Consider the following 13,250-nt stretch of genomic DNA (forward strand, 5'->3'; position numbering starts at 1 on the left):
GGTAGGTTGATTCAGCTGCAATCTCCAACATCGTTTAATACTCTTTAATGGTATATAACATAAAATATTAGGTAGTATCTTAGCTAGATGGAAAGGTCAACAATATTAGTTTACTAACTCTTCTCATGGTATTAATACATGTTAAAGCAGCAGACAATACCCAAAAAACCCACCAGCTTCAAAGGCAGATATACATGTGCTTAAATTTTAGTCCAGATCAGTCATGTGTTCCATTTCTGAGGTACAGTTTTCAAGTATGTAAAACAGTGGAGTACTCGCTTCCAGGGGTGTTGTGAACACAAGAGAAAATGACAGCGAGCCCATTTTAAATGCTCAACATACTTCATGTACTTTCCATGCTTCTCCAGAAATGTGTTCGGTGCAAACAGGGCAAAAAAAAAACAGTAATACAAAGCAAGAGTTCGTGGCCAAACATATCAATTTATTATTTTTTTATAAACATCATTCAGTTTGATCTTTAAAAAAAAACCCTAAAATTTAAATATTTCCCATACCATCACATACAAGTCTGTATACATTATTTACATCTCTCAAATGAAACATATTACAGATTTTTTCTGACATTCAGAATCCCCTCTTAAAGTAAACTTTAAACAATAACTATAATTTGAGTAATCTTGGCACAGCTACGTTAAAATGTAGCATCTCGCGTTGTTTCCTTTTCCCTGCTTTAATATCAAGAGAATTGTCTATGTCCATGAATGCAGGATGGCCACCCATGGGCCTTCTTTTCCGTACTTGCACCATATGCTTTGCTGTTAAGCTTGGATTATGTGGTATTGGCAGTCTTCTCCTGTTTTTGTCATCAGAAATTATTCCTATTCATTCTAAGTGTTCTCCTATTTATTGTATTTTCTCTCATCCTAGATTTGATGGCACTGTTGCCAATGGTAATTTTTAAGTAACAAATGTAGAGGAAAAGCTCAAACAAAAATAAGTGTTCTCTAGAGGCGTGATTAGTGCCCCCATCACCCCATTTATGCGTGTACAAAAATAACAAGTTCACTTTAGTGACTGTAAAAATTATTGCCCCTAAAAATAGTCATCTCTGAAGAACAATATATGGAAAAGGTGTTCTGAAAATAAAAAGCACTATTTTACAACCTAAACAATTAAATATTTCAAAACCCAAGAAAACTGGAGAAGTGTGCAAAACTGGAAGAAACACCCACCTGGAAGAATATTAAAATATATGAAATTAAATATTAACAAAAGAGATTACTAACAAACTCAGCTTCAGTGACCCACTTGAAAGAAAGCCACCAATCAAAACAAATATAACAAAAACTGCATCTCCCAATGAAATCTCTATTACTGACAGGACCCTTACACGGTTAGGATTGCCTAGCTCCCATACAGCCCGGCTCCACATAGGTTTTACAGTGGACCCTGGAACGCAGGTTTGAACCATGCCCATGTATACAAACACTTTCTTCTCTTTTTCTGCCTGCTATTTCATGAGCTCCAGTGTTGCCAGTATTACACAAGTATCCACTTAGAGTGCCATGTGACACACACTCAGACCCATGTTGCTCAAAGATTGGCTGTACTTTAGAATCATTCACCTTGAGACTGAAAGAATCAACCTGTTTTGTTTTCAAAGTGGTGGTGGTGGTGATGGTGGAGTGGGGAGGAGGGGAACAGGAATGAGAAAGTCAACAGCTGAAAGAAGACATTTTACCTCCAGGGAGGAGGTGAGGATTTTACGATGTTTGAAAACTATCCTCCAAAAAAAAGGCCAGTGATTTTACGATGTTTGAAAACTATTGCCCAAAGTGTTTCCATTACAGAGTGCTTTATGGAGAAAAAGAAACTCCTATCATGCTGTGAAGCTGAAAGTGCTAAGTATTTTCATCTGTATTTTTTCTCTTTTGTCAAAACTTGCTAAGTATCAGGACAGTTATCAGTTTTATGCCGTAAAACCTGTAAAAGTAGGAACCTGCTAAAACCCAATCTAGTTTTGTTACAACCAGTCAGAGAAGGAAAGCACAAATATTTCCCACTAAAACTAGCAATAGAAACATGACAGAGTCCATCAAAGGCCAGAAAACAAGGCGGTTGTGCGGAGTTGCAACTCTGCTGGGTTTACTGTGATTTCCCTCTCCACCCGCTGCCGCAAACCTCACTTGTTCCTCCCTTTTCTTTCCCTCTTCTGATCCATCTTCCGCAAGGCTTGCAGAATGACTTTTCTAAAATTCAAATCTGTAATATCACACTTCAGATGAAAATTGTTACTGACTTCTCTGCTAAGCTTTTGAGGAAAAGCCTTAAAAATCCAAATCATCTGCAGTCAGAATTTTTGTTATATCTTATGGTCTTAAATATCATTAAACTGACACGTGAACAGCAGTGATTCTGCTGGTAAATATTAACATTATGCCAAAACACAGACCATTATTTCATTAGTGGTCCTTAAAGTACAGATCTCGCATAGTGTTTTTAAGAACTGACATATCCTTAATACCCTAGAGTTAAGTTTCAAAGTAAAATAAGTTTTCTTGTTGGTATGCCATCACATTTTCACATTACAAATATATTCTGGTCCCACATCTTCTCAAAAGACATTTAAAAAATGTAAAATTCCACAGGAAATACAGATAAGGGAGGTAAAGAATGTTGTTTCTTTAAGCTGTTAACTTAAATAATAAATCTATTTTTCCACAGTATGTCCTCTGTCAAAATGATCCTATAGTAGTCAAGATAGAATTCAAATGTTTTTAGGCAAAGGATTAAAAAGAGAAAAGTTCCTAGAGAAAGTCCTTGATTTTTAAAATTATATTCAACTGTAAGATAATAAAACTTAATTTAAAATATAACCAATACATCCAAATGATATGCCCACTTTAACACAGTGACAGGAACCTATTCCCAGACTCAACGATGCTACTAATGCTTAAACCATTTTTTCCTTCAAATTCAGAATCTAAGGAGCATGCTATTGAACTGTTCTCATGATTTCGTTTTTGTAAAACAGACACGTCAGAGCTGCCCTGGTGAATAAAGTCAACTTAAAATGCCGCAAATAAAATTATGAGATTAGCTTTGTTGCATAGTCACAAGCTAACATTCTCAAGGCGTTACACTTTTTCAGAAATAAGCAGTGTCCTGAAAAGAACAGATGGGAAGATCAACTCTCATGTGGATGTTTAAGGTATGATGTATTTATTTCAAAAGAAAGTCCTACAGCTTGATTATATCTTCGTTTCAATGAGGGCGCTTCAAAAATTCATGAAGAGAAACAAAAAGTTAATTAAAAATTTTCATGAATTTCTATCATTTGGTGGTTATCAGAACCTCTCTCAGAGAGGGACCAGAGGAGGGTATAAAAGAAATGCGTCACATTGCTATTTTCCCATAAGCATAGAAAATGCTAGTACGTAATAAAATGTGGTTGGGTGATTATATGTAAAGTATTTTCATCCACATCATTTCTATTTTCTGCATAAAAGAAACTGTCGTGCTTTCTCTTTTCTGATACGACAAGCATCACTCAGAGATTTGAGATGTACAGTCAATGTACCTTCTACCTAATACATTTTATTCTGACCATTTAGAATTTACACAGGACAAATACAAGGAAAAGTTGTAGAGATAGCCATCTAAAATATTTCTGTTTAAGGTAAATTGACCTTCAAAATATATGCCAGCTCACACTCATTTCCTGTTTTAGGGTAATTGAATGACTTTGGGGGGAAAACTGACCAAGTCAGCAAATTAAAGCCAGCAGCACCATCTACTGCTAACCAAGAGATTTTCACTCTTCCTCTTTTTAATTTCTCTCTACCACCAGTAGTACTCCATCATTTAAAGTAATTCTGACATTTGTTTCATATCAACATGTAATCAAAGCATTATTTCAAGTGACAGAAAAATTGTGTTAACTTACTACTTATTTTTAAAAGATGCTTTTATCAGAGGATGAGAAAACTCAATATCTATTTTATATACCTTTATGAAGAACAGTGGGAAAATAATTATCTTGATTCCTTATAACCTAAACAAGGAGATCTGAGGAGTAGCCAATAGATTATTTTTAAGTAATATCTGCTGCAAAATCAAACTTTGATCTTTTATTTTATAGAGAGCATCCTAGTAAATTTGTTGGGAAACATCCAAATCAAAGCAAATGTGATTGATCATATGTTCTGAGTGTGTTTTTCCCTTGACATAGCTGTGTAATACCATGTACACCGTCAGGCCCCTCCTATACTCTGGCTACCATACATACACACATACCATAACTCTGATTAAATGAGCACTTGGAAGTAGGCACCTGAGATTCTGGCACAGTGATAACAGACACCTGTCTACAAATATTGGGAAAGGACGTCCTACTCCTAAATATTAATTTATGGAAATATTTCCCTATTTTTACACTTTAATATAAGGCTTACAAGAGCAAGAACAATTTTCCATGATTCTCTCTGTACTCAGCTATTGCAATCCCTATGTTATTAGGTTATATGAAGTCAAATGCAGTGTGGAAAACAATTTGAATAATGTGCTTCATTTTCTTATGTAGCTAGAACTAAAAATCATTTAACTCCTTTCAACTTATAGTGGTCAACATTATCTATATGAAGCTTAAGAGATTTGTTTTAAAGAACCCAGCTAGCTCTCACTGTAATTTAGAAATCATCATTACCAATGAAAGCTCACTACATCTGCCGTGTCAAGAGTTCTCCTGATCCTTTCTACTAGTGGTTCTTAATGATGGCTAGAAATGAAATGAAGAAAGCAATTCCTAGTGATAATTTTAATGGTGTTAAATCATATCACTGCTATTTAATTTCAAAGCAACCATTTCTAGTCTACCAAAAAATCTAATTGAAAGACACATATTTTATAAGAAATGAAAAAATTAAAATCAAACCATTTTTGAAGATTAAATAAAAGTGAAATGCTAATATTTTATTTTTAAAACTAAATGTCTGAATTTGTTACTGGAGATAATTCACTAGAAAGGCAGGCAAATACAATTCAAAAATTAATAAATACTGAATTAGCTTATGGTGATTTCATATCACTGCAAAGGAAAAGATTTCCTTTCACAATGAGATGATAAGAAGTCAAATGCTTCAAACTGGACCTATAAGAAACAAATAATGTAATTTATCATTTTAAAATGATAGGCGAACACCAGCTCCATTCACTGAATGGATATACTGAAAAGTGATCAGTGTCCCCCAATTGTCTGAAGTTCCATTTTTAATGGTTAGGTTGGGTGGTGCAAATGGTTAAGTACTCAACAACTAGTCCAAAAGTTGGCAGTTCAAATCGACCCAGAGGCACCTTGGAAGACCAGCTCGGTGATCTGCTTCTGAGAGGTCACGGCCTTGAAAATCCTATGGAGCAGTTCTACTCTGCACACACAGGGGTGCCATCAGTTAGAATCAACTCAACAGCAATCAACTAAAAATTAAAAATCTATTTTAACTTCTCATAGAAGTTCATTCCTAAAAGGAAGTCTTCAAGACCTCCTTAATGAGCATTAGCTACAATCTTCATGCCATTCTAATCAAGGGGTCTTAAAAAAGGACTTTCGTGAATATGAACCCCTCCTATTTAATCCCACCTTTTACCCCTCTCCCCACACAAACTAACCCTCTCCATCAAACACACACTCGTCTCCTCAGAAGGAATTTGTCGACTTATGGCTCATTTGGCAATTACTAAGAAACCTCACAGTTCAGCATCACCTCTGAAGATGGCAATCCTATAGATAACCTGAATTTTTTACACCTACAGTACAGTTAACATGTAGAGGAGTGGAAATGCAATACAATACTGCACCCCAACATCCTCAATTTTCAATATCACAGATATCAAGAGATGGAAAAAGACCTGCTTGTAGAACTCTAAGCATCTGTAGAACAGAATATATTACCATCACTATAAAAAATAAATAGGAAATACTAATATTTTTATGTTCTACATGCACACCTTTAGAAATTATGTTTCTTCAATGTAGTAAAAGCTAGAGATCACCAATTTAGGCAAACTATGGCTTTTATCATAGATACTTTAAAACATGCATCAGTAAGTGCCCTGGGCATGCTCATATTGTTTTGAGCCCTGTTCAATTCTGTGTCTGTGCACCTCAGAAGTGAGCCTGCCAAGGCACTTAAAAACATCAATCTTTTGAGAACTTCATAAATGGGTCACAACTTACACAACACAGAACCCCATCCATCAGCAGTTCCATCTTTAAGTATTTTCTTTCAACACACATTATCAGAGAAAACTCCTCAGGTAAACAAAAGGTATCACACCCCTCAGAAAAAATGTACCTTTATCAGTGGTTCCTGGTTGCCTCTAGCGATAGAATATGATTTCATTAATTCAGAATAAAGAAAAAAGAACCCGAACAAGCCCTTTAAATTTAACACAAAAAGAGCCCAGATTAAAAAAAACAACAAAACCCCAATATATTCCACACAGCTCCATTCGAGGAACAATTTGCACAGCTCAGCATCCTTTTATCTGTCCTTTGAGGTGAGTTTTTCAATCAGTTCTTGGAGTGGTGCAAGCTCCCTTCTATCAATAAGGTTGAATTCCTATGCATGACAGATGAAGAAAAAAATAGCAAGACATTATTTACATCTTGTTCCACAGCAGATATCTATTAACACTTGTAAGTTCATTACCTTATGAATTAAATAAACATAGATTTGATTTTTTACTTGTTTCTCTGTAAGAGAATCACTTAGCTACTCCTGTTGTTTTTTTCACCTGTAGTACTCGTATAGATCTCTCCACTTTAGAAAGTTGTGAGAACTAAAGGTGATATTGTATGTAAACCAATTCACATAATGTCTGGCACAAGGAAAACACTCAAACAGCAGTTGCTGCTGTGACTGATCTCACCACTAGGCTATTTGAAAAGGAACAATCTGGGGATCACTTAAAGTCAACTAAGCAGTGACCAAAACTGGGGGAAAAAAACCAAAAAACCAACCAGGCAGACTTCAGCATTACTTAAGCGCCTGATTATTAGCAAACATATATGAAATTATGAAGTATGAGAGTAATAGGTGACCACTAGGGAGAAAGGTAGGGATTTCTACACCCATTAAGAGTTACTGTCAGCAGGAAATCCAGGACAGATGACTCCTTCAGGACCAGTGGTGAGAGTGGCGATGCCTGGAGGGTGGAGGGAATGTGGGGTAGAAAGGGGGAACTGATTACAAGAATCTACGTATAGTCTCCTCCCTGGGGGATGGACAGCAGAAAAGTGGGCAGGGGGAGACGTTGGACAGTGTAACATATGACAAAATAATAACAATTTATGAATTATGAAGGGTTCATGAGGTAGGGGGAGTGTGGAGGGAGGGGGAAACAGAGCAGCTGATATTAAGAGCTCAAGTGGAAGGCAAGTGTTTTGAGAATGATGGCAACAAATGTACAGATGCGCTTGACACAATGGATGTATTATGGATTGTGTTAAGAATTGTACGAGCCACTGGTACATATGAGGGCTGGAGGCACAGGGAATCCAGGGTGGATGATACCTTCAGGACCAAGGGTGTGAGGGGCGATGCTGGGAGAGTGGAGGGTGAGTGGGTTGGAAAAGGGGAACTGATTACAAGGATCCACATGTGACCTCCTCCCTGGGAGAGGGACGGCAGAGAAGGGGGGGAAGGGAGACTCCGGATAGGGCAAGATATGACAAAATAACGATGTATAAATTACCAAGGGCACATGAGGGAGGGGGTAGTGGGGAGGGAGGGAAAAAAAAAAGAGGACCTGATGCAAAGGGCTTAAGTGGAGAGCAAATGCCTTGAGAATGATTGGGGCAGGGAATGTATGGATGTGCTTTATACAATTGATGTATGTATATGTATGGATTGTGATAAGAGTTGTATGAGTCCCTAATAGAATGTAAAAAAAGAAAAGAGGAGAGAAAAAAAAGAAAATGATTAGGGCAGAGAATGTACAGATGTGCTTTATACAATTGATGTATGTATATGTATGGACTGTGATAAGAGTTGTATGAGCCCCTAATAAATTGTTTAAAAAAAGAATTGTACGAGCCCCCAATAAAATGATTTTTTTTAAAAAGAGTTATTATCAGAAACCCACAGGGACAGTTTGGGGATAGGGATGATCACATATTTAAATTAAGATCCTCTAAGGTCCCTGAGTAGCACAAACATTTGTACTTGACTGCTAACCTAAATATTGGGGGCTCAAAGTCACCCGGCTATCCTGTTGAAGACAAGGCCTGGTAATCTACCATAAAGATTACAACTAAGTGGTTCTACCCTATAACTCATGGGGTCATCGTGAGTTGGAATCAACTCAGTGGCAACAACAAAAGCTCAAGCAAGAAAGCCTTGATTTAATTTATACTCCCTCAGAACTTTCATTCTAAAGTTCAATTTTAAATAGATTTCCCCTACACTATAAATTGCAAGACTCTTTTTTTTTTTTTTTTAAGATCACTAAGTTAACGATCTAAACTGTAAACCTCCGCCTAAAGTGGAAGGGAGGGAGGGCACTAAGGAAGGGAGAGGGGAAGGGAGAAAGGAAGTGCACACATGTAGGATCATCATGGGGGTGGGAGAACCCTGGTGGTGCAGTGGCTGCTAACCTCAAGGTCGATGGATCAAACCCATGGGAAAAAGAGGAGGCTGTCTGTTCCAACAAACATTTATAAATTCAGGAGCTTTTGCACTCTTTCCAATAGGGTCACTCTGCCCTATTGGTGTAGTGGTTACCCACTGGGCTGTGCACTAGTCCCAGGAGAAAGACTGGCCCTTCAACTCCTAGTTTGGATTGGAGAACAGGGGTCACTTTGAGTCAGAAACATCTCCACTTCATTGAATGTTTTTGGTTTGAGTCGTAATGGACTTGGGTGAGTATGTATTTATCTTTCGATATTCTGCCCTGGGAAAGTATGTGTTTCTTATGTGTGATAATCCGCCACGGTCGAGAAATTCTTAGTTGCCACTCCTTTTCAAGTGTTACCATCGAGTACTTGGGATTTACTACCTTTCCTAAAACCTACTGCCACTCAGTCAAGTTTGACTTATAATGACCCTATATAGAATTTCTGAGACCGTAACCCTTTAAAGGAGCATATATCTTCCTCTTTCTCTCAAGAGCAGCTGGTTGGTTTAAACTCTGACCTTGCAGTTAGTACCCCAATGCCTAGCCCCCAGGACTATCCACCTCTGCAGCAACAGCAGCAGCAGAAAAGGCACAGCAACTACCCCCTGCATTGAGTTGATTCTGACTCACAACAACCCTACAGCAGTTTCTGAAGGTGTCATCCTCATGGGAGCAGCTGGCCCTTTCTCTGGCGGAGTGACAGGTGGATCTTACAAAGTCATCACTCACTGCCATCTAATCAATGCCGACTCACAGCAACCCTACAGGGCAGGGAAGAGCTGCCCCATGGCTTTCTGAGAAGGAAACTTTTAACACAAGTAGAAAGCTCCCTCTTTCTCCAGCTATAGAGTCAAAAACACCAATATAGAATATCATGATTAAGCATTTAAATTATACATTGAGCCATTAAGTTATTAAAATATATATTCTCCTAACCTAACAAACACACTTTCATCATGACCGGGAAAGCAGATTCAAATTTAGAATTCTGTGGAGTTTGTACTGAAAAGCACCAACATAAGGAGAGTCAGCTCCAGGTCTCTGACCTTCAGCACACGCACCTTCCTACTCTTTCCATCTCCAGCTCCATCCCACACCTCAAGGGGACATCCACATGTCCACATGTTCCCACAAAAACTGTCACTTATCTGTCCTTCAGGCCCTTACTAGGAGATGTGCAGCTGTGACCTACACTTGAGAGAAGGGAAAATCTGTGCAGATCCTGATTTCTGGACTTAGGGCCATGTGCACAATGAATTCTGGGATCACAGGTACCCAAGAGTGCACCAGAAGGGGTCTGGGTAGATATACCTTAGGGCTGTTGTTGGGTGCATGGAGTCCATTCCAACCCATAGCAGCCCTGGGAACAACAGCACAAAGCACCACCTGGTCCTGCACCATCCTCACAACCGTTCCTATGCTTGAGCCCGTTGATGCAGCCACTGTGTCAATCCATCTCATTGAGGGCCTTCCTAATTTTCATTGTCCCTCTACTTTACCAAGCATGATGTCCTTCCCCAGGGACTGACCCAGGGCAGGATCCCCTAAATTGTGGTGTTTTAGACAGAGGGCCCTCTTGCCTAATGAAAGAACAAGCTGTATAATGAATGCACCTACTTTTAAAGAGCTCCGTGTTCTGAGACATAAATAGGAGCAGATGTTATGCTATATATATCAAGCCTCTACTAAGAAAATATACTCTACAGTGGGCTCATAAAGGTAAAACTAACAGCCAGATAGGAAAATATCCTCTCTATAACCACCAAAACCTGACTGTAGCAATCATATGTTCTTAGATCACAGCATGTATGCAAACATTAAGACTACTTTTGCCTCTGTAAGTGCCTCTACATGGGACAGCCTAGTAAACTAACTGTTGGAGGAACAGTTTTGACAATTCTAAACATATCTCCAGAAGCCCACAAGAGATTCAAGCCTTAGACTTCTTCTCCCTCTTTACCCCTCTCCTCTTTACCACCATTAAAAAATTAAAAGCTAGTTAGCTCATTCATTCCCAACTCTTTTTAATCTCTGCTTGCTGCTTCTCTAATATTATAGGCACTCTTAGTCTCTAAGTTCAATTCAATGATGACTAAACCAAACAGGTGAAATTAATAGTTCAACTAGGAAACCGTATCAAAGACTAATGGATTCTAGAATAAAGTACTCCTTTGGACACTTGTTTCCTTATGTGGCAGTTACACAACCTCCTGTCAACTTGTGAAGGGGTGGAGTCTAGCCTGTCAATCAGGTCATAGCCAATAATGACTCCATATGGGAATGGCCGTCTCCTGAGGATTCTGGGAACTCCTGTTTTCAACCCTGGAGGCAAGACACACAGACTCTCTACTATACATTCATGTTGACAAGCCACATGGAGCTATGCTAATGGAGTCAGAACCCTGGAGTTGGAGGAGCCAAATGGAGACCCAAGCCAGCGCTGAAATGCTTCCACTGTCACTGGATCCACAAGACTTTCCACCCACTGGCCTGTGATCTTCCAGCATTTGGCTTCATTGCCATGTGTTCTGTGAGTCTGGGGAGGAATTTATAGACTGGTATCTGACATTTGGGCTAATACTGGACTTAATTGACTTGATCTGGACTGGGCTAGGATGTTTTCTTAATATACAATTACTCTTTTATATAAAGTTCACTATTACACACGAGTGTCTCTGAATTTGTTTCTCTAGTTAACCCAGACTAACACACCGTGACACATAATGGGTAGCATCTACCTGAAAAAAATTCTAGAATGAGATTTTTAAAAGAAGGCATAAGAGTGTGATATTCAAAGTCCATTTTGAGATAGAGTGAGTTAAAAAAGGCCAAAACTATGCTATTATGCTATGTTATACTAATTACTGTATTTTAGGAGGGGGATAAGAGGAGTTAGAAGAGAGTTACAAATTAAACTCCACGTCACTAGTCAGGTTCCTTATTCAGTCCTTCCATTATGGCCTGTGAACTGAAATAAATCCAGAGTAAGACCTCTCAGGTCCATTTTAGAATTACATGTCACATTCTTGGAGATACATGCAATTAGAACAAAAGGATAAGTCTTTCTCATGGTTAATTTAGAAGAGTATGCAAACTAGATAGAATTATGGCAAATTCTACCCCCACAGTGACCTGATCTAAATGCAATCGATTCTTATGAGGTACCCTTGCTCAACATATGCTATTATGAAGTGATCAAAGACGATATGAACGCAAAGTGTTGTAAGGAAATCAGATGGGGGCCGGCAATCAGAAGGAATAAGTATCTATGCCAAGGGCTCAAGTAGAAAGATAGTGTTTTGAGAATGATGGTGGCAACAAATGTACAAATGTGTTTGACACAATGGATGGATGAATGGATTGGGATGAGTTGTATGAGCCCCCAATAAAATGATTTAAAAAGAAAAGAAAAAAAAAAGAACAAGTATCTATGATCTTAAAGGACTGTCTTAAAACAAGCAGTCATTGAAGTAAGGTGTTGGCCAAGTCTGCACAGAAGAAAACACACCAGTTCACATGGTTCCAGGATTGTACATAATAAAATCTAAATTCAGAGGCAGCTATGGATGACAGTAAGTGCTGAAAATCCATTCAGAGAGTCCCCTCGCACCTTAAGTCTCCAGTGAAATCCCTGGGACCACGGACCAGCGGTGTGACTACTCTGGCCTGCACACAGTGCATTGGAAAATGAGTTATTGCAGATCCACTTAGGTTAACATTTAAAATGTTTTTGTTTTCCCTTTTGACCAATTTTTCATTTGTTCTGGTTCCAATTATCTTCTGCTTTCTTTTGGATTAAGGTTTTTCTGGGGGTTTTTTTTGTCATTGTTGGGTTTTTAAGGTATGATTTTTAGAATATGAAACCCAGTATAGGAAAATCTACAGACACAGTAACTATATTAATCGTTCCTTAGAATTATGGCAGGAGAGTTTGGGGAGTAATGAATGGGTACAAGAACGGAGAAATATTTCTAAAATTGATGGTGGTAGTGATTGCACAACTCTATTTAACATATTTAAACCACTGAATTGTGTAGCACATTAATTATATGTCCAAACAATTGTTAAAAACAAAATCTGTAGGCAAATGCTTACATTAAGCACTGAAGACCTCTTAATCCACTCACCTGGACAAAAAAAATAAAGTGCTTGAAAGATGTATTGAGATGCGCTTCCTCCTGAAGTTGGATCACAGGTTCAAAATGCTGATGATATATGTGAGCATATACCCTAAACAGGCGTTTGAGTATAGTTTTTGCCACAGACATGAAATTCTTTGGAAATGGGACACCTAAAAAACAGATTAAAAAAAACCTTTATTAATAAAAAGATGGCAATAAAATAATATGCATTTGCCACAAATGGCAACATAAATTACAAATACAAGGATGTAAAATGAAGTATATATGAAATCACACCTCTATATGCCCAATATACCTTTCAGAAGTTCTCAATGAATCATGAACCAAAGTTTCAATGGAATAAAAACTAGTCTTCATGAAAGCCTTTTAAGCTTCTTAGAAGTACAACCAGAATGCTTCTTAGAAGTAAAGATGCCTAGACTTTACTCACATACTTTAGACATGTCATCGGGAGGGACAAGTTCCCAAGGAAGG

At 38.1% G+C, this 13,250-nt stretch overlaps 1 protein-coding gene across 2 annotated transcripts in view; it reads right to left on the reverse strand.

Annotated features, from left to right (window-relative positions):
* Nucleotides 1-421: 421 nt before the first annotated feature.
* Nucleotides 422-13,250, reverse strand: part of MOB1B (MOB kinase activator 1B) — a 65,554-nt gene continuing 52,725 nt past the window's right edge. For both annotated transcript variants that reach the window (XM_075544226.1, XM_075544225.1), the window contains exons 5-6: nt 12,762-12,925; nt 422-6,578 (exon numbers count right to left, since the gene is read on the reverse strand). In XM_075544226.1, coding sequence (XP_075400341.1) covers nt 6,501-6,578; nt 12,762-12,925 — 242 coding nt within the window. In that variant the 3' untranslated portion in view covers nt 422-6,500. The remainder of the gene's footprint in view (nt 6,579-12,761; nt 12,926-13,250) is intronic.

The sequence above is a fragment of the Tenrec ecaudatus genome, chromosome 3, assembly GCF_050624435.1.
Source record: "Tenrec ecaudatus isolate mTenEca1 chromosome 3, mTenEca1.hap1, whole genome shotgun sequence".
NCBI lineage: Eukaryota > Metazoa > Chordata > Mammalia > Afrosoricida > Tenrecidae > Tenrec > Tenrec ecaudatus.